This window comes from Semicossyphus pulcher, unplaced genomic scaffold (genome assembly GCF_022749685.1).
Source record: "Semicossyphus pulcher isolate SPU_LCO1_2020_fin unplaced genomic scaffold, fSemPul1.0.p SCAF_17, whole genome shotgun sequence".
Taxonomy (NCBI): domain Eukaryota; kingdom Metazoa; phylum Chordata; class Actinopteri; order Labriformes; family Labridae; genus Semicossyphus; species Semicossyphus pulcher.
In genome coordinates, this window is record NW_027211681.1 from 27,465,027 (window position 1) to 27,487,060 (window position 22,034).

Genomic DNA, 22,034 nt, shown 5'->3' on the forward strand with positions numbered 1-22,034 from the left:
GTTAAAACATTTGTATTCTGTTGTTGAACATGAACATGGACTTGTTTTCTTTGCATTACTCGAGGTCTGAAAAACCAGCCATCATTTTCTGCAAATAAAAGACCTCAAAGAGAATATTTGCTTGTGTTTTGTCCCCCTCAGGTCCGACAATAAGTCTGTATTAAAATGTTCTTTGTACAAGTGCATCAGAGTAAAAGCTGTGTAGGCTGTTGATTGTAGGTTATAGGTTAATACACGAGGTGTTGGTATTTCTTTGAACAAGAAAAAATGTTGATTGAACTGGAAGAACTGGATCTGAGACATTTCACAATCACAGGTGTCTGAAGTGAGATATGGAAAAACACCAGAGTGTGAGTGGGCGGAAAATCCTGTTCTTATTGTAGACAACTTATTCACTACCAAGAGGTGTTACTATTAACATTACCTATGGTCCCACAGAAAAGTCAGACATCACTGATTACCTGTGCTCTTTCTGCTTAGAGACCCTGTAAACAATCAATACTGCTAACATACCTTTACAGTGTGCAATTTAATTTGATTACTGCATTGATTCATAACAAACTTATATCATAAAAACCCCCCACACACAAATAGAAAAAGAAAACTGATCTGATTCGGATTCTGAAAAAGTCCTATTAGGTGTAATTTTTTAGCTCCTTTAATTTTATGGTATAAATGGTTTGATCGAGTAAATAAACAAATGTACAAAAACAAAAACAACAACATTAAATTAAATATTAATCTTCTTGAAATTGCGCCGGAAAATTCCTAAGCGTTAAATTAACTTTCTTTGGAATTTATTTTTCACTTGGTCAATTCTGATGCTCTATTTTCCATTCCAGCAGGTGGCAGTAATGCACCTATAAACTCGTTAGCTTACCGCCATTCTAATAAGAAAGAAAGAGTCTTTTGGACTATACCATCAAATCTTAACGTCGAGGGAATACAACCACAGTCTAAAATGCCATAACTTACATTATGACTACCACAACATGTATTTAGATCATTAACATATAAGAATGTGGTCTTAATAATTAAAAGTATTGATATTTTGTCTCCATATTAAAATGTATTAATTTCGTTTTTAACCCCCCGTTGTTGTCCCAAATGGTTCTTTCCAGAAATGGCAGCTGCAGCATGGTGAAGGAGAACTCGGCGTGAAACACAACAACAACGACTAGTTTCTGGATTTTAACGGTTATTTGTTTCAACAACTACCTACACTTTGAGGTTTGAGGATCTTTAAACCGGACCAGTCGAAGAAAACCGACAGAGATTCCGTTTCAAAATGGTAAGCTAACATTTCTAAAGTAAGCTTAGCTTGTTGCTAACAGAGGCTAACGTCAGTGCTGTGTATCCATGAGTAAAACCCTGTATTTGTACAAGATTCCGTCTTTAACTCAATGACAGTTTGACTTATAGCTATATGATTACATTTAGGAAGTTGTAGCCTTTTTAAATTGTACACTGTCCTCCTTTTTCTCTCTTGTTTTTGTACCTAGCTAGCTCAGCAGTTTACTTCTCTGTACTTAAAATTTGATGGTTAATTAAGGTTAATTGTCTTTGACGCTTGTGATTTACAAGAGCCTGGCCTTCCTAAAGTTATTTAACATATCCTGGTATTTGTCTTGCTCATCCTGTTCACGAAATCTGAAGATGCAAAGACAAAGTGTTGTATTAGATCGTTTTAGATACACAGAAGCCTATACAGTGATCTAATACCAGGCATTTCCTAATAAGAAGAGCAATGGGTTGACCGCTGTTTTTGTCTCCTCCAGCCTCATCGAAAGAAGAAATCGTTCATTGAAAAGAAGAAGGCCGTGACCTTTCACCTCGTCCACAGAAGTCAGAGGGATCCATTGGCTGCAGATGAGAAAGCACCACAGCACGTCCTCCTGCCTGCCACCAAGGTACAGATTCACTGTTGTTATTTCACTCTGTTCAAAATGGAACAGGACTCCTAAATGTCCTGTGACACTAAAAGTAACGTGCGACCCCAGGTCACACAGGTCGCATGTGTCTCTAAGTTGCAAACCGCTTTTAATCAAAGAGTGATGGACTTTTTGTCAAGTCAGAGAAGCTTTAGATTTTTACTGTTGCTTTTACTGTCCTGCCATGTTAGTCTCACGCAGCTGCTCAGATTTGTTTATCCACACATCATCACCTTTTTTTCAGATTTTGAAATATTGTAATAAATGATGCCATGTTTTTGTTTCTCAGGTGGATACAGAGAAGAGACGGGAGGAGCAGAGGGAGTTTGGTGTTTTCTTTGACGATGACTACAATTACCTGCAGCACCTGAAGGAGGCATCAGGCCTGTCTGAGTGGGTGGCGTCAGGACCCGCTCAAATTCATGTCCGTGATGAAGATGAGGAGGAGGAGGCGGAGGAGAAGGAGGAGGAGGGGGGGCAGGGGGATGACACAAACAAGGCCATTCAGGCGAGTTAACTCCGGAGCTGGTTTTGATAAACTTGAAAATATTTGCTTGATGTTTCCTCAAAGGATGTTTGTTGCTGCTTGTTAAAAGAGTCGGTGAAGTTTGGTGGAATACGGAGAAGTAAATTACTAAGGATTAAAGGATTACATTATAACACAACTGATGGAAGGTTAAGACTTCTCTTCCTTATGCAGCTTGTCAGTCGTTGGTCCCCGTAAATGATTCACTCACTGACATTCACATCATGCACAAAACGAGTTAACATTGAAAACGGTCTGCTGTGAACTGACTTCTGTTGTGTTTGACGGACAGGCTGCTTCCATCAAACTGCCCTCCTCTGTGTTTGCCTCAGAGTTTGAAGAGGAGGTGGGCCTTCTGAACAAAGCTGCTCCGATCTCAGGTAAGAAGCTCATCAGCTAAAGTAGTTTATGACCTTTATCGGCCTCTGCAACAAGGAGTTGTGCAGTTTATATATTGTCTTTTAGATGAAGCACCTTTTAACATGATATATTTACAGGCTTTTTATCGTACTTCCACATTTAAATAAACAGAGCGACGCTTTCAGCTCCGTTTCGTGCTGCATTCAGACTCGTGTACAAATTTAGCTTTAAACTAAGACTTAAAATCATCAGGTCCGAAGTCTCATGCTGGTGTTTTAGCTGTTTTCTCTCCCTGCAGTTATTGTGAAGTTGCCTAAAGCAGCTTTAAAGTCCAGGTTCAGATGTCAGCGTCTTGTCTGTGTTTTCTTCCAGGACCGCGGCTGGACATGGACCCCGACATCGTTGCTGCTCTGGACGAAGACTTTGACTTCGACGACCCCGAAAACGTCCTGGATGATGATTTTATCCTCAAAGCAACCAGTTCGAGTGGAGCGGTGGGCATGGAGTAAGTGTTACATGTTTCTAAAATATAAAACATTAGCAATTAGCAGATGACATTTAACTCTCTCTGTCTGTGACCTTTGACAGAGGTGACGACGACGATGAAGAGTGGGAGGACACAGACGAGGAAGGCGACTTCGACTCTGAGGGCGGGTTTTCAGGTGACGAGGAGGAAGGCGGCCGCGGGCGAGAGTTTCTGTTCATGGACGAGGAGACGAAGAGTCGATTCACAGAGTACTCGATGACATCGTCTGTGATGAGGAGGAACGAGCAGCTCACCCTGCTGGACGACCGCTTCGAAAAAGTGAGTTTTTACTTCTTTTATATTGTCTGATTGCACGCGTTGAAATGAGTTGCTCTTCCTCTTTTAGATTTTGCTCACAATTTCGACCAAGCAGTCTGACCAACAGTCTCACTCGTGTGTTTCTCTGCAGGGTGTTAAATCAGAGCTCGCTTGAGAAAACTTAAAAACTGTTTCTGTTGTTTCAGTTTTACGAACAGTTTGATGACGACGAGATCGGCGCCCTGGACAACGCTGAGCTGGAGGGCTTCATCGAGCCGGACAGCGCTCGCCTGGAGGAAATTATCAAAGACTACTTCATACAGAAAGAGAAGGAGTGAGCACAGTTTATCTTTTTAGTTTGACGTGGACAGTTTCATTAAGACGTGGAATCATGATTGAATCTCTTGTTTGTGGGTTAGATACATGAGGCCCGATGACCTCGGCCCCAAAGAACTTCCTGTCCTGAAGGAGGAGGAGGAAGATGAAGAGGAAGAGGAGATGGAAACTGTTGTTATGGCGGCTCCAGAAGAGAAGTGGGACTGTGAAACCATCATCAGTGAGTTTAATTTCCTCTGAATTATAAAGTTGTATGTAAACTTGCTGTACCTGCTACAGACAGAAATCCTCATTTCCGTGACATGGCGGCCCCGGGGCTCGACTCCCACCCTCGGCCCTTTGCTGCGTGTCATCCCTCATTCTCGCTTCCCCTGTTTCAACACTATCCACTGTCCTCTCTATGAATGAAGGCATAAAAGACCCCAAAAATAATCTAAATAACAATAAAAATACTTATTTTATTAAGATTACAAGTCAGTGCAAGTCGTGATGTAACATGACCCCAGAACAGTTAATGATGTGTGTAACAACAAGGACCGGCGGGTTTGAAACCTCAGGTTGTATTTTAACTTTGCTCTTTCAAACTGACCATTAAATCAAGTCTCCGTTTCAGACTGACTGCAGTTTATTTACCTGTTAAGGCTTTAATTAGAGCCAAAGGTTGAAGTCTTATCAGGGCAGTAAAGCTCACCGGGTCAAAGTTCGACTTATGCGGCGAATAAAAACATACAAACTGAAAGTATTTAAATGTGATGTATAAATTCCAGACTTTAGATAGAGTAGATACAGAGTTTGTGTCCTGCAGCCTCACTTCAGTCAACATTTATTCTTCAAGTTAAAGTGATGAAGTTTGTTGGGAGTTCTTATTAGATTTGGCCTTTTAAAGAATTGTACGTGATTGTGTTTTTAAAGTATCTCCGTGTGGTTTTGTGCCGTGATGATTAGAAAGAAACTCGTTTAGATGTGGTTGGGGCGGGGTATCGATAAGGATTTCTCGATTTGATTAGATTCTGATTCACAAGGTCCTGATCGGATTCGATATCGATTTGTTTCGGGGTATTTCAGTTACATCGTTGCACCTCTAACCTGGTGCATTATCAACATTTTTAATGTTTACAACAAGAATTGACCCCAAAGAAGCTGCATCATGTGCTTTTTATTTAGCATGACAAACACACCGCAGTCAACAATCAGACAGCTTCTGAACTTTTTTCCAGTTTGTATTTTCAGTCTGAACATCCGGCTCATTGTTTCGATTAAACGAACTGAGGTTCAACTTGCGCGACATTTGGCCACGAGATCTCACAGCGCGAAGAACAAAACCACACGAGACTAAGAGATACGGGGAAAGGCATACTGTAACGCTAAGAGACGCTAACAGAGAGAAACATAAACATCAGTGCAACTTACATGTTCATGGACGCACACGCGGTGAAAAGAGTCGTCGATCACTGATGTCTCCATAGTAAGAGTAGTAAACGCGTCCGGGCATGTCTCCCTCACTGCCGTGTTTCTGGGAGATGCGCTGACTCATGCTGCGTTCAGGGGTGCTCAGAAACGTGAGCGATCAGACACGTTTTTACACATCATTTTAAAGATCGATCTCAGGATTTCTGAATCGATATTGGGTCATTCAAATGAGAATCAATTCGAATCGGAAACATCTGGTTTTTTTACACCCAGCCCGAGATGTGGAGCTCTGTAGGGTTGTCATGAGACCGGAATTTCAAACTTTGACACGATACCATAAAAAAAACAATACTTGTGAGACTGTATCATTTAAAAATATTTTATTGAAAAGTATTGAACATTATGACGACCCTTGTGCTCTATGTCTTATTTTGACTGTTTTTTGTCCCCTCCAGGCACATATTCCAACATATACAACAGACCCAAGGTCATTGAGGAGCCACAAAAGGTAGGAAAACACCTTAAACATGTAAATCTATACATACAATTAAATAAAGATGATGGGAAAAGGTGCAAAAATGTACTGAAGGGGGTCGTAGCACAAAAAATGAGACTTGGATTGACCCTGTGTGTGTGTTTCCTTTAGCCGAAGCCGATCCGTGTGTCCCAGAGGACGGGGATCCCTCTGGACGTCCTTCCCGCCAAAGGCCTGACCACCAAGCAGGCGGAGCGCATGACGAGGATCAACGACTCGGACCTGCCTCGAGTCTCCACCCAGCCCCGAGACAAGGAGGAGAACAAGGAGGAGAGGAAGGCGAGGAAACAGGCCATCAAGGAAGAGCGCAAGGTGAGACATGAAGAGATGATCCTTCTGTTCTGCAGAATTCAGGTTTGGCTTATCGTCCATCAGTTGTGGTTTCACTTTCTCAAGTGAAAGAAAAAGCTCCCGGACTGTTTTTAAAAGACTAAAAACTTCTGCGGGTGTGGTTTGATGAAACACGTCGACCTGATAACACCAACAAACAATCTCCCCACTGTCGCCACATGTAGTCTTCCTAAATCCTCTCTGATAATAATCAGCTTTTTGTTACTGCGCCTCGCCGGATTCAAACACGTGAAGCGAGTGAAGACGAGAGCACGGAAACGGAACGATTACAAAAACAAGTTTAAGGATGCTTATTTTAAGCCTTCTAGGGATATTCCACTTTTTTATTTGCATAAAATCAAAAGAAAAGACCCTAAAACAACAATTAATGTAAGTATTATGTGCTCCCAAAGCCTGACGCGTCTTATTCCTCTGTTTTCTTTTTTACCATAAACACACACACTGTCCTGCTGCCTCAGATGCTTACCAGAGCACCAAATGATGCCGAAATTAGGCCCAAAAGAATGCAACGCTCAGCTTCTTCCTTTACTTATTTTTCCTCTTAATTTTACCATCCATTATTTTCCGCTTATCCGGGGTCGGGTCGCGGTGGCGGGAGGCTAAGCCAGCTCAGACGTCCCTCTCCCCAGTAACGTTCTCCACCTCCTCCTGGGAGATACCGAGGCGTTCCCAGGCCAGGCGGGATATATAATCCCTCCAGCGAGCTCTGGGTCTGCCCATGGGCCTCGTCCCAGCTGGACATGCCAGGTCATGGTAATTCTAAACTTAATCCAAAAGCAACGGTGGTTAACGACTCACCCTTGATGACACATCTTTGAGCATACTAATGACCTACTGAGGCTTAGATTTCTCGCTCCGTCCACCAGTCGGTTAGAACTGAAGAAGCCTTTCGGATGAGAGGTGAAAGTCTTCAAGAACTTCAACCGAGTCCAGCTGCCTTTTGGATTCAGCTTAGAACTCCACAGGGAGGCATCCTAATCAGATACCTGATCAGATACCTGATCAGATACCTGATCCACCTCAAGCGGCTCCTTTCAATATGAGGGAGCGGCTCTACTCCGAGCTCCCTCCAGATGTCTGAGCTCCTTACCCTCCCTCTAAGGCTGAGCCCAGACACCCTGTGGAGGAAACTCATTTAGGCTGCTTGTATCCGCGACCTCATTCTTTTGATCACTACCGAAGCTCATCACCACAGGTGAGGGTTGGAACGTAGATCGACTGGTTAATCGAAAAGCTTTGCCTTCAGGCTCAGCTCCCGGTCTGGTACAACGCCCGCATTACTGCTGACGCTGCACCGAGCTGTCTGTCAACCTCACGATCCGGTTTATCCTCACTCGTGAACAAGACCCCGAGATACTTAAACTCCTTCACTTGAGGCGAGACTCACTCCCCACCTGGAGTCTTTTTTCTGACCGTCCTCCTGAATGTGTTAAAAAGCTCCTGTAAAGTCCTAACTTGGACTTGATAATTGACTGATAATTTGTTCAATACAGTGCGTTAAATTCTTCTTCTGTGTTTGAATAGGAGCGGAGAGTAGAGAAGAAAGCCAACAAGATGGCGTTCAAAGAAGAAAAAGTCCGACAGGAGAAGCAGATGTTGAACCTGAGAACAAACGTTCAGGGCCTGAAGCTTTAGCGAGCGGACAGCCGGCGCTCCGCCTGCACAGACTTTTTACCCTGTGAGCGCTCCATCAGTGGACACGGCGCTCTTCACGTCAGAGGAGAAATACCCCGAACAACAGGACTGACGGGGTGCTGAGAGGCTCTTCTGGGGTTCATCATCATGTTTAAGGAGTCCAGCCCAGGTCATGCTGTTACAACAGTTTAAAATGTAATGAAGGCAGGGTAGTGAAATAAAATGTTTTCATTACAAACAGTTTTGTACCAAAGTCAGATTTGAAATGATCATCTTGTTTACTCGTCCTCTGATCACATCCTGATGTAACATCTAGAGTTCTGGCAGTTTTAGACTCGTCCATTATTCTGTTAAACACTTTGATGATGAGAAGATGGATACTACTCTCACGTCTGTCTGTGCCGTCAGCTAAGTTAGCTTAGCACAACAACAACAAAGAGAAACGTCTTGTCTGGCTCAGACTTAAGCTACAACCATGCACCTACAAGCATCTTTAAAGCTAATTTATAGACAACAACTTCAGTTCTGTTTAAATGCTCCAGAAACGCGTGTGAAGAGGATGACTCGGTTACACTGGGCGGTGTAACGGACTATTTTCTGGTCATGAAAGAAACAGCCTTCAGAACATGGAGGTTCATCGTTCCAACACTTAGATTTCTGTGTTTCCGTTTCGTTGCCAAGATTCACATAAAACTTCAACATATTTGGGAAATATCAACATAGTTCATGCCTCTTTAATAAAAACACAAATGCTATGTGTGTGATGTTTCATGTTGATCTCTTCACACTATACTGAAACTCTGCAGGTGAACTGGTCACCATCTGACTGATATTTATTTAAGCATCAGCTGACACCAGCAACATGTTTCATGTTCAGGCTGGAGCCTCTCCCAGCTGTCGTTGGGCGAGAGGCGGGGTCACACCTGGACAGGTCACCAGTCAATCACAGGGCTGACACAGAGAGAGAGACAACCTGTCGCTCACATTCACACCTACGGGCGATATAGAGTCACCAATGAGCCTAACGAGCATGTCTATGGACTGTGGGAGGGAGCCCACGCATGCACAGGGAGAACATGCAGACTCCACACAAACACACAGGATGTAAAGAGTAGAAAAGGGAACTTATTTCACTGCCAAAATTTGGTTTTAAACGGAATTCTGAGCCTTACATATATACATATATATATATCCCTGCATCTGATCAAAGGTCATCCACTAAAAGTTCTTGTTTCCACGGTCCGGCTCAGATTGTTATTCTAAGAGTCCGACAACGTTATTTACATGAAAATCTTCCAGATTATCACTTCATCAAAAAGGTCTATCTCTGTAGGATCCTTTCTGTCATGTTGTCACACACTTAGAATAACAATCTGAGCCTGTCAGTGGAAACATGAACTTTTAGTGGATGACCTTTGATCCCAAAGGATGACACTGCAGACATTACAGCCTGAATCTACTGGAGGCATTCAAACACTTCACACATCACTTTTTTATACATTTGGATCTTTAACAGGAAATATGTAAATTGAGGAAGTATCAGAGACAAAAATGTATTTGGCAAACGAGTAATTAAATTAAATTTATTAAAATGTATTCTTGTTGGTAAAAACATATTGAACATGTGGTTAAACAAATCCATCAGTAAAAAAATGGGAGACCCGGATGTAATGTAAACAAGCCTTCATGTGAACACCTGAACAACACACCGCCTACAGAGCCTGTTTTACAGGTTGCAGAGCAATACACTGATCACTACAGCTCTGTGGCGTTGATGAGGTGTGGCACTGCCAGTAAGATTGAAAGGTATTTATTACAGCTTCAAGTCTGCTGCCAGGAAGGAAAGTCCAGAAAAACCCTCGTCAGAACAACCAGGAAGAGTCTTACTTCCAATGGCTCTTAGGCATGTACATCATGTGGTCGTATCTTACTCGAGAGTGAGAGCGATTAGTCTGAGATTTTTGCAGCAATGATGCACTGGAGTTCTTTAAAATGCTTAAAGGTATAATAAGTAGGATATAGACTTCTACAAATATAATCATCCCTTCTGGGCCTCTATACATGTGTGTTGGTGAGTGTGTGTGCAGACCCTTGTGAGACCCTTCCCTCTGCATCTATTCTGTTGTTTTGCTTTGCACGGGACGTTTTCAGGAGGGGCGCTGTCGTGGTTCCCTGAGCCAATCACAGCGTACAGGTGAGAGTGGGAGTGGTTCAAATTAGCAGCTGGGCCTCATTCAGACCGGCGAACATGGCGAGAGAGCGATGCAGAGTCGGCCGTATTTCTGTTGGGCAGGTAGGTGCCTCAAGCCTGGTAGGACAGGCTAACCGGCTGTCAGCATGCTAGCGCAAAGGTCACTGTGATGCTGTCGGTGTTAGCTCGGCAGGGTGGGCGTGTTCTCGCACGAGAGAGTGAGAGTGAGCTTCTGGTGACGAAGAGTCCAGGAGGGGGGGCCCAGTTTGAATGTGTTGTGTGAAAATATCCAACTTATTATCCCTTTAAACAATTACTTTAAAAGGATTTAACTGCAAGGCTCTCTTTGTTTGTATTGAAACTGCTTTCTGCTAAACAAAGCTTCTCTATAAAAACAGGTGCGTTCTCTGGATTATTATTTAAGGAACATTATTAAAGTAGCTTTTAGAAGTTATTGTAGTCGGACGGAGGATAAAAATAACAAAACCATAAATGCTGGATAGTATAAAAACAAGCCACTTTCCTTAAAGCTGCACACACAACCACGAGCTTCTGCTGAGACGATCAAAATAGTCAACAAACACGCATTTTGTGGACAATAATCTGCACTACTGGGGCGATAGAGAGCTGTCATGTCGTCCATCTTTTATACAGTCTATGGATAAGATCAACAATTTGTTTCCCTGAGTCAAACAGCAGCTTAAAAAGCTTTTAAAAAGAGATAAAAGGGAGGCACTCTGCAGTTCTTTGAAGAATCAGACTTTTCCCCTTATTCTCCTTAAATTGGCTTCAAGGCAAACTGACAAGTTTTTTCAAGGTGTGAAAGCAGCGGTCGCATAAAATCCTGAACCATCTCTCTCTGGATGGAGAGGAGGACTTGAGTTTCTTGGAGTCTCTTGAGCAAGGCACCATTTTCCTGAGTGTCCTGGTTTAGTCCATCCTGACGTACATGCGACAGGAGTGTTGGATTACCGAAGTTAAAACCACCCTTACACAAACTTTGAATCCCTAAAGAAAGCCGTCCAATGGGTGTTTCATCTTTTAACTCGTGCCCATGTTTCCATCATCCTCGTCAAACTGCAGATTGTGTGGGCAGTCATAGGGTGACCTCTCCTCCTCCTCTTGTTGGTCTTCTTCTTCCTCCAAATCAATCGTAACACACTCTGTTTTCACCGAGTCATTAGCAGAGTCATCATCTTCCCTGCTGTATCCAGCTTCCAGCTCCTGGTGGCTGTTCTCTAAAAGCCCCCCGTCCGCATAACAACCATCAGGATGCTTGACGTTGGAGCCGTCGCCGCCTCCCTGCAGGTCGTCATCATCCGAGCTGACTGAAGGGCTCCGGGGGGGCGGGTTTTCGACCAGCCTGACTACACTGAAGTCCTCCTCTGGTACGGTACAATACTTTTCCCTGTGGACTAGCACAGGCCTCTGTGGGAAGAGACAAGGATAGGACAAGGGTTTAAAAACCAAAAAAAACACTGACACCTTACACCTTTTTATTTGACACCTTACCAGAGACATGGGTGGAATGGGTTCATTCTTCTTGATCGTCCAGGACTTTGTCAGACAGATGCAAATTGTTATCACAGTGATTATGAGGGCAACGCTGGACAGCAGTACAACAAACACAATCACAAGGACATCTGCAATAAAAAAAAATAGTTTATTTGTTTGAACACTTTCAAGAGAAACTCTTCTTAACCATGAAACAGGCTGTGATGGCTGCAACGTCATCCTTGACGACAACTGCCCGATCAAAGCGTGTCCACTGACAGGCTCAGATTGTTCTTCTAAGTGTGTGAAAACATGACAGAAAGGATCCCTACAGAGACAGACCTTTTTGTTACAGAGGAAGAGGATTTCTTAAAACCACAATCAGAAGTTACATCGCTCTCTGCACACACACCAGACTCCATCAGCAGTTTTACCTCACAGAACACAGGAGTTTCTAGTCTACTGCGGCCTTCACCGGCTCGTTTTTTGTGTTATTGTGTGACTTTGGTGTTTTAAGGTGTTATCTTCTACACAACAATAACAAACTGATTAAACGAGGCAGTAGAACAAAAGCAATTTCTGTGTCCTGCCACATAAAATGACTGTTTTTGTCAATGGAGTCTGGTGTTTTTACAGAAAACAGCTTAAGGTCAATTAATGTCTTATAAGATGACTGAAAGGATCCCTACTGAGATAGACCTTTAACAGGTTTAGATGATCCTTTTTGTTCATAACGAAACAGATGTTACATCGCTCTCTTCAATGCCACCAGACTCCATTGACAAAAACAGTAATATTACCTTGCAGAACACAGGAGTTGCTGCTCTACCACTGCCTCAATCAGGTTTAAAGTATTGGATTCAACACAATGCACATTTACACAAACGGACTTACCGGCTGATGTATCGGGACAGATTGGGCCCGTCTCATTGAACGCCACATTGCGACCGACATTTATGTTGTACAGCCATCCCCTCAGCGTGACGCACTTCTCCCCATCCTCAGGGAATAAGACCTCACGTTGGCAGTTTTCCTGATCCACCGGGCAAGTGTGTGTTACACTTTTCTGAAGGTCACAGAACATAGAGAACATCTCAAAGTGGATTTCATGACAATTCTTTATGGCACTGTAATTTAAAATGTTTGCAGGATAGGAGACAGATATTCGGAGTCTTTTAGCCTACATGGGTCGACCACAGACTGTATATAAGAAGTGGACATAGCCCCCTAACCCATTGGTTTGTGGACTACGTATTAAAAGCCTCAAGTTTGCCGTTTTGGCCGTCGCCATCTTTGGAGCCAGAAGTGACCATATTTGGACAAGAGGGTGGAGCTTGAGGGGAAGGAGGGGTTAACCAGCACTAGCGCTAGCTTGATGAGCAAAGTGCATTCATTTGATGCTAATTTCGGTTAGCGACAAACAGACTTCACATAATGAAGACAGACACATGAACATTCGATGGTTTTTAGTACATCGTTTTCAGCTTGCCGCGGTAGAAACTTTTGAATCATAAAGTCGCCACAAAAGGGTGGACGTGCATAGCTGCTACTTGATAGGCTGCCTTCCAAGCAGCTTTTCAATCAATCAATCAAATGAAATTTTATTTGCATAGCGCCAAATCATAACCAGAGTTATCTCGAGACACTTTACAAAAAGAGCAGGTCTAGACCGACTCTTTGTTCTGTTATTTAAAGAGAGGTCCAACATGAGTAGCACTTGTCAGGCTTGTCAATCACAGGTAGCCCCGCCCTAAACCCTCCCCTCTTCCTGGTCTGTGTGACTCTCAATGGGAGCATCAGTGACTAAATGAACATCATGCTGTGTTGAAGAAGACTTGAAACTAGAGACTGAGACCATAAACTCATTAGGAGGATCATTCCTTGAATACATTTCACAGCATCTTTTGTGTTTATTTTCCTGTTTTCTGTGCAAACATCCAGTAAGAATACAGAAAGAGAAGTTTGTGTCCTCTTCAAATACCAAATATTTAAAACGTGATTGTACTTACACCGTCTGCAGTGGTGACATCGAATTCAAAGGAGACACTGTCCAGCTTTTCCGCCTGCTGCAGCTGTCTGTAGAAGTGGAGAGGGTTTCTGAAAGTCACTGAGGCCTCTGAATCGTCCACTTTCAGATCGACAGGAGGGAAAGGTAATTTACCTGAGAAGAGAAATTGTTTCGTTTTATTTCTACGAGACAAAGAAGGACGAGTAATTTCGATTTATAGCTCAAACATCCTCTTGAACCACACTCCATTCATCACATCGGATTTACAGGGAAATCACACCACTTACATTTTAACTCAGCCGGCCTTGAATCGCTAAAGGTAAAGGTGTTAGACTGAACTGGTTTGGACTGCTCTCCTCCCAGTACGGCTGTGACGGTGACAACATGGACTTCCCTGTAGCGCTCTTCAGATTTCCAGACGAAGTGGCTCAGATTGAAGTGGTGGTAAGTGGTTTCGTTCTGATACTCTCTTGAAAATGAAACCAAAAAACAGAAAGCCAGTCAGACAGCTGGACGCAAAAGCTGCTACAATACTGAAACACACAATATTTTCAAAATAAAAGCATTAAATATCCGTAGACACAGAATGCAGGAGAAAAAAAAAAGAGCAGCTCGCAACGCCTTTTTTTTCTACTGTTGTTAAGGCAACCACCGAATCATCAGCTGTCATTAACCTCACCGTTATATTGTAAACTGACAGAAGGCCCGCCTCTCCTTTCATCCGATTGGACAATCAGAAAAAACGCCCATGTCGTCGGGCGGTTTTTTGCTTTGAGTTGAGTTTTATCAACTCGAGGCGCTCAGAGCGGAAAAACACGAAACGCAAAAGCAGCGCGCAGAAAGCCTCTCATTGAAAACAAAGACCAAAAAGCCACCAGCTGCTAAAACGCGTTCTGTCTGATCGAACCCTTTGTGGAGCAAAAAACTATCTGTTGTTGATTATTACTGTTTACTACTGTTTGTTGCTTGTTTAGCTGTTGTAGCTTTGATTATCTGCGGCACTCGGCCTGCAGCCTCGTACCTACGACCGAATCACAGACGTGACGATATTCAGTACAACATCACAACCTCAAGTGTTTTATTGCCGAAGTATATTGCATCCATAAAGTGATGATAGTGAAGGTCTCAGATTTTCATTTAAATAAATGTCTGTTAAGTATCTATCTATCGCTGAATGAGGTAACACAATAATGTTTGAGCCTGTGGCCCGCTGATGAAAGCCTTTGCATCTGCAGAATTACAGACTGGAAAAAATCTCAAGCGGCGCCCAGTTAGTGACACGTTTCCCATCAGCCAGCAGTGGTTGGTCTGCCAGAGAGGGTAGGCGGAGCTAAGCGGCTGCTTTTCTGCTCTCTGCAAGTGTTGCGAGTAAACAGTAATCTACTATGGCTGAACAAACAAAGAAAAGATGGATGACTACAGATACAACTTCAACAAGAAGTGAAAATCCAAAGAAGAAGAAACAAACTCGACGCTCAGATGAAGCAAACAGTCTGAAAAGGAAAGCGACCGTCAGCCAGGAAAATCAAGAGTTACAACCGGAGCCGACCGTGGACGTCACACATGCAGCACTGTCTGGATATCTGGGACGTGTGCTCCCGCAATTACCGTTTATCACCACAGGATCCGCCAAAGAGAACGAAACTGAGATCCTCGAGATTATAACTTTTAAATGATCAATAAATGCAATAATGAAGCCGTTACAATACAAATAAAGTAGAACCAACATCACTTGTGTGTTACTGAACCGTTTATCCCCAGTGTTTAGACAGAAAGTGTGCTCTGTTTCACCGTGTAAGGGATTTTCAAAATTAAATAAACCACTAGAAAACATTTCTTGACTTGTGTTACTAAAGTTGTATGTCCCTATTTAAAGTTCAGAGTAGTTGATTCTCACCCAGCAGCTCCTCTGATGTGCACCCTGAACCTGGTTTGTGGCTGCTGTCTGCTGTACTCCCACCTTGCTGTGACGTCCAGGTTATGGCAGCTCACAGTCAAGTTTGTTGGAGGCAGAACTGCAAAAATAAAAAGAAATAAGACGCATAAATAGACATGTTAATTAACACACACTGGAATGGGAAATGGACATTTTGTTTTAAGGAAGATCGCTCCATCCATCGCAGGCTCCATTGACAAAAACAGCAATTTTATTTAAAGTCGAGGTGAAATGAAAAATGTCATTTTAATCCTTTTAGATCACGTCCCCGGTAACACTGTGCATCTGTTTGACAATATAGGCCAAAAAAAATACAGAGAATCCATTTCTTCGTATTCTTATATCAAACTCATTTTTTCTTCCAGTAAAACTAAATTTCACGCGTGCTTACGTAAGTTAGCACCAAACAATTTCAACCAATCAATCTGCAACATTTAGCCGCAGAGGTCAGTTAGCTAGCTACTGCGCTGTGGAGAACGTCTGTCTACGCCCACTTCTCAACGATCAAATCAAATCCCTCTAATGATATGTCCCGCCTGCACGTCCTGTTTCACTCGGTAATACGTCACGATACGGAAGCTAGATACTCTCGAAATGCCGTTTCAGCTCGACTTTAACGGTTAGTTCAGATCCAACACATTTTGTGTAACACATGATACTGAAAGGTCTAGTGCACAACAGAGGTGCGAAGAAATCCACACGAAATCTCATGAGCACATTGCCACGATATGTAGGCAACTAAGTACAATCAGTGAAATCAGCTGCAGACTGTAAACAAATGACATCATTTCCAAACCGCAGAAGAGTTTGTTCGGTCTGTCGTCTGTCTGAGCGCGTCTGAAAAGAGTTGGTCAAGAAATGGCTTCAAACTGTAATCGTTACACGTTACAATGTTACTGTTTCGAGAGCCTGTACCAGCAGGTGTGTCGCATGCTCCTGTTTTGCATTACTACACACAAAGTACAAAAGATCAGGAAGTTAGCAGGCTGCTTCCAGTTACTGCTAAATTTCTCAAGGACCAAGGCCACACACAAATAACACCTTCACACACGGACAGAGCCAGATGAGGAACAAACGTGACACCTGTACGCCAGGGAGTGGTGCACAGCATACTTTCCACTGAACACGTCTTTAATGCTTCACCCTTTGTACCTCATGATAACAGGACGGTGGTGACAGGTGAGGCAGCAACAAGGACGCAACAACAGGTACATAAAGTATCACTGTAGTTGCTCTGCAGCATTCCACCAGTCAGCTCCCATTATCTTCACCTACTGCTTCACCTGTTTCTAATCTTGTGAGGAGGCAGATATCAGCAGGAATCAAAGCTCTTCAAAGTGATGATTAACCAATAATAGTTGAGCAGCAAGGCCTGAGAACTTGCTGATTCTATTTACCTTGTAAAAAGGTACATTAAGGCACTTGTTCCCAACCTCAGGAGAAGTGCCCCTCCACTGGAGAAAACACGATGCAAGCCCCTCTAATCAGCCCGTCCATGCCTTGCAGCTGGAGAAACTGTGATTCAGCACCCTCACTAGAGCCTTATAAGAGGAGAAAAACAATTAAGGGCTCTCTATGGTGCCATCCCAGTGGAGAACATGTGAGGCAAGGCCCTTAAGACAGGCCTTGAAATGGAGAAAGGGTGATGCAGGGTGCTCTGGGTTCAGCCTCATAGTGCCTTTGAAGTGGAGAAAACACTATTTAGGGCCCTTTAGGGTTCCTGAAGAGTGGAGGGAACATGATTTAAGGGCCATAAATGTGCCGTTGCAGTGGAGAAAATATGATGCGGGGCCCTGTGGAGTGTTTTTACATGTCATGTAAGGCCCTCTTTGGTGCCTTTCAGTTAGAGGAATTGTGATTCAGCGTCCTCAGTAGTGCCTTTCAAGTGGAGAAAAGACTACTTAAAGGTGTCATCCCAGCGGAGCAGAGCACTGGCCTTCCAGAGGAGAAATGTAATGTGAGGCCCTTTGGTGCCCTTACAGCAGAACAAACATCAAGTATTGCCCTGAATTTTGCCTTTCAAGTGGAAAAAAAGTGATTCAGCGACATCAGTAGTGCCTTTCAGAAGAGAAAGCACAATTTGGGGCCATCGACGGTGTGATCCCAGGGGAGAAATTGAGATGTAGCTCCCTAAATAATGCCTTACAAGAGGACACACACAATTTAAGGTAGTCTAGGGGTCCCGTCTAGTGGAGAAAAGGTGAGGAAGGGCCTTTAAGGGTGAAATTACAGAAGGAAAAACATTGTGTACGGCCCTTATGGGTGCCAGTGGACACATGTGGTGCAGGGTGCTCTAGAATGGCCCTCCAGAGGAGAAAACACGATGCAGGGGGTTTATAAGGGAGGGCGTGTAATGTAGGGCCCTCGTTGGTGCCTTTCAGGTGGGTAAATGTGATTCAGCGCCCTGAATGGAGCCTTACAGGAGGAGAGAGCACAATCTAGGGCCCTCTAGGGATGCAGACCACACAAGCCTGGCCTTCCAAAGGACAAAGGGTTATGCGGGGCGCTCTGGGTTTAGCGCCCTCAGTAAGGCCTTTCAAGTAGATAAAACATGATGTAAGGGCCCTTCAGGATGACCTGATACAGAGCGCTCAAGCCTGGCCTTCCAGTGGAGATGTAGAGCCCTCTCTGGTGCTGTCCTAGTGGAAGAAGCCTCCACTGTAGAATGAGAGTAAAAAAAATCTCCAGAGACAAAAGAGAACAACCGGTTTTCCCTGGAATACCGCACGTGAGCAGGTATTAGTCACGTCATTATCCTGATCCTATTAATATATCATTCTTTAGTTCGATCGGATATGAAACAGGGATAACAAAACCTTATGATCCGAGCGGGAAGAAACTGCAGACCATGAAATCATTTTCAGGAGGCATGACTCAACGTGAACTCAACGGCAAAAAAACAAAGACAGGAAATGACAACGACACGATGTCCACCTCCGGGGTGGAATTTATATATATATATATATATATATGTATGTATGTGTGTGTGCTCATGTCTACACAGGAACTACATTACACACACATCTTCCCAGAAAGAGGAGGGACAGCCAGAAACACTCTGATGAAATTACGTAGAAATATGTGTCAACTCCAAAACTTTCCATGATTAAAGCAGTCTGCCAACTTATGAATCACTGTGACCTGAAAGAGGTGAAGTTAGCAGCTTAAGACCCATCTCAAACATCGACCAGTGTGCTGTCAGCTGAGCAACATATTTCTCAAACTTAACCAAACGTTAAAATAACACAAATATGAAGAAGTTAAACGCATAAACCTGAAAGAAACACGGCTGCAGTGGTACAGCAGGCCAAAAATAACAGACCTGGCTAACGGGTACGTTAAGACTTAAACACTATCATCAGTGCACAACAGATCTGACTATAATTATATCTGTGTAGTCCCTAATATTAATATGGATCTCAGATGTAGTCTCACAGTATTCATGACAGTTTGAGCCTGATTTATTTTAGCTATCAAACAGGCTTTGCAGCAACAAGCACAAGGTTTTAGCGCTGCTGTCGGTCTCTGTTTGAGGAGGAAATCGATCACGGGATTATCTCTCCTATTTAAAAATAATCCATCACAGTTAAAGTTAAAGGCGTTTTGTTGGTCTCTGAACTGTTTTTGCCCTCCTTCCCTCTGAGGATCTGCTCACTGGTTTCCGGGATCAACAGAATTAATGGTCAGTGGGCGGTGATTTATAGGGGCTGAACATAACAATGAACATGCCGCTAAAGACTGCATTTATTGCAATGAATTAGAAATATGTTTTCAAGTACACAAGGGGTGCAACAATCAGTCGACACTGTCAACATAAAACGAGGACAAAATTAGTTGCCAATGAATTGTGTCATTTTCCGGAGCTGAGGGGTGAGCCATCCCACGTCCTTACCATCTCTGCTGAGAGCTGCACATGCACAAAAGCGACCAGGAAGTGACAGGTAAACAAGCATTTCAGCCTCAACGCTGCAAAGAAAAGGATCACCTGCAGGATCTGTAAAGCGGCGCTTGTTTGAAGCTCCAGCTAGCAGTTAGCCGCAAAATCATTCAGGAGGGACGACTTGTAAAAACACTGGCACTGTGTTTAACATGCCAAACAGCAGGTACTTGAAGACTTAGGAACTGTGAGTTACCTCGCTAACCCCAGGCCCTGCTTTCTACTACAGGCCTCGCCCACATGCATTCAGTTGTTTGTTTCAAGTGGATCCTGAAGTATTTCTCAGGCTCTCCCCTCTCCTAATGTGGTCCAGAGCTTTGGTCAGACTCTTATAAGCAGCCTTCTAGAACAACAGAAATAAAATCGTGGTGTTCTGTAATTGGGGCAGGATGTTTTGACTTAGGAGCAATGAAGAGTGGGCCTCTCTTCATCGCAGCGCACGTAGTTTCAAACATTTTACGATATAAAATGCACAAGATGATCTGTGCTTTGAACAACATCTTTAGAAAGCTAGACGCAGATTATTCATGCAAATGACCCGGAAGCTGTGGCTGCAGCCAACATGAAGAAAAGTCTAACATTATTCATTATGTATCAACCACATTATACTTTCATTAGAGAGTTATCCTCCAATTTTCATTCAATCATTAGAATAAATATAATCTACATAAAAAGTGAGTCTTTAGAGTTTTCAGGTCTACTTTCTAGGAAAAATAAAATTTGTTTTTAAATTAAATTTATACTTAATAACTGCCACCAAAAGAAACTCCTAAATGACGCTACTGCACTTAAGTTACAGATTCCTTTTTTCTTTCACAAAATATATTTAAAAGATCTGACAGCCTTGACAAAGGTAAATCAACTGGTAGCCTATATTTAAGTGTTTTCTTTAACGTACAGAGCCCTTTTACATAGTCTGTTGTACATTTCTGTGCGTTTGTAGATGCTTTTGGAGTATAAAATTATATTCCCTTTCTTCGTGATGTTCTAGAATATCAGAAAAAGAGCCATTCATAAGTATGAACAGTAAAATATCCGTATATTATATATATATATAACTTTTCTTCTTGTTTTTTTTTATTTTACGTATTTTTAGACATGTGTTAAGATCTCATATAAAACGTATTCTCTATATTTTATTTTAAAGTCACAATGCAGCACAAAAGACTATATGTTCTTTTACCGAGTCGAACTACTCACCAATCCCAGTAGAAACTCCGCTGACCACAAGGATGAGGACCGTGAACGCACCGGCCAGCAGCATGGCTCAGGCCTTCAAACTGTCAGCCAAACGACCGTCAAAAAATCCCGTCTCCCTCAACAGCGAGCAGCCAAAATAAAATGAACTAACCCCAAACGAGCCGTCATTGGAAACACATCAGAAACTCACACGTGACGTAACAACACTGTGGAGTTTCTCGGCAGCGAAGTTCCTGATTTTTATCCAACTTTCCCCAGAAAACCGAGTGAGAGGACTGAGTCACAATTTAAACACATCCTCCGGCGTGTGTGGGTGTTCAGAGGAAGCAGAACTGTAAGGCCTCACCTGAGCAATCAGGAAAATCACCTACATGACGTCATGACGACGCGGACGTTGTTTTCAAAATAAAGGTTTAATTGAAGAAATCATGAGTTACATAATACAACTCACAAAAAAATCATAAATGAAACATGGGTGAAAATTAGAACAAAGGAATATTTAATTGAAATAAAAATACAATATAAATTTGAAAGAAAAAGTAATGTTTAACTGAGCAGGCTACCAAACCTTAGGACAATACAATTGCAGAAAGATAAAATTGTATGACCCCATTGTTGTGATAAAATAAAGAAAAGTATATTTTATGGTGTTTTTAGTTTTACTGCTCTAAAAAGTAAAAAAACAAAAAAAAAGTAAAGTATTTCACAGCTCACATTTAACAGAAGCTTTTATTTTGAAGCAAGCATTACAATATCCTTCGATTTCCGGTTTTGTAAATGCCGTTTACAGGTAAACCAGCTGGTGTTTGTCGCCATCTTCAGATCGCACCCTGATATTTCCTTTATTTTGAGAGCTGTAGCACAAAAACCCTTCCTTTGTTATCTGCTAAATTAATCTTACATTTTTTTCTATCTTCTGTTCAGTTTTGTAAATTATAAGCCCTGTTTCCCGTTTGCAACGTGTTTCTCTTTTTTATCGTCTAAATGTGTCTGAAATTCGTATGAAAAGCGGTATGAATCTTGTGAAACTTGTCTTTCAGATTTTTCCACCCATTCCATTTTTAAAAATACCTTTAAGATGTTATTCTTACCGTTTTAGAGGTTTTAACAGCTCGCTATTCACTGGATGTTTCCCAGAAACTGCTTGTGTCCAACCTCTCCAATTTTTATTGCGCTACCTGCTACTACCGCAACCTGGAAGATTTTTCTTCAGGTTTTGATTGCCCTAAAATATCCAGGAGTCTTTCATTTTCTTCTTAAAATTACATAATGTTAGTTTTTTGCTCGCCAAAATTAGCATGCCATTTTGATATTATAGTAAACTTCCATTATGGTTTCCTTACCCCTAGCTCCTCTCCAGCTCCTCGCGCCTGCCCAAATGTGTCGATTTCTGGCTCCAA

General features: G+C 42.6%; 2 protein-coding genes across 2 annotated transcripts; one reads left to right on the top strand and one right to left on the bottom strand.

The window, feature by feature from the left end:
• The first annotated feature begins 1,151 nt into the window (after positions 1-1,151).
• On the top strand, positions 1,152-8,616 carry ltv1 (LTV1 ribosome biogenesis factor). Its single transcript, XM_069665165.1, has 11 exons — positions 1,152-1,291; positions 1,779-1,910; positions 2,221-2,439; positions 2,750-2,837; positions 3,190-3,322; positions 3,406-3,622; positions 3,808-3,935; positions 4,021-4,157; positions 5,803-5,855; positions 5,994-6,194; positions 7,758-8,616. Exons 1-11 carry the CDS (start codon positions 1,289-1,291, stop codon positions 7,866-7,868), a joined length of 1,422 nt encoding a protein of 473 aa, XP_069521266.1. The 5' UTR covers positions 1,152-1,288; the 3' UTR covers positions 7,869-8,616.
• Positions 8,617-9,412: 796 nt separating this feature from the next.
• Positions 9,413-20,942, bottom strand: ifngr1 (interferon gamma receptor 1). Its single transcript, XM_069665873.1, has 7 exons — positions 20,635-20,942; positions 15,459-15,576; positions 13,849-14,030; positions 13,563-13,714; positions 12,448-12,619; positions 11,572-11,702; positions 9,413-11,487 (listed from the first exon to the last, which is right to left on the bottom strand). The coding sequence occupies exons 1-7, from the start codon at positions 20,696-20,698 to the stop codon at positions 11,101-11,103; spliced, it is 1,206 nt and encodes a 401-aa protein (XP_069521974.1). The 5' UTR covers positions 20,699-20,942; the 3' UTR covers positions 9,413-11,100.
• Positions 20,943-22,034: the final 1,092 nt, after the last annotated feature.

Excerpts from the sequence above, each read along its gene's own strand:
- ltv1 (XM_069665165.1), top strand. Across the intron at positions 3,323-3,405 it reads AGTGGAGCGGTGGGCATGGA|AGGTGACGACGACGATGAAG; the intron begins GTAAGTGTTACA and ends GACCTTTGACAG. Across the intron at positions 4,158-5,802 it reads GGACTGTGAAACCATCATCA|GCACATATTCCAACATATAC; the intron begins GTGAGTTTAATT and ends TGTCCCCTCCAG.
- ifngr1 (XM_069665873.1), bottom strand. The coding sequence starts at position 20,698 with ATGCTGCTGGCCGGTGCGTTCACGGTCCTCATCCTTGTGGTCAGCGGA. Across the intron at positions 12,620-13,562 it reads ATGTCACCACTGCAGACGGT|AAAAGTGTAACACACACTTG; the intron begins GTAAGTACAATC and ends TGTGACCTTCAG. Across the intron at positions 11,703-12,447 it reads CTGTCCCGATACATCAGCCG|ATGTCCTTGTGATTGTGTTT; the intron begins GTAAGTCCGTTT and ends TTTTTATTGCAG.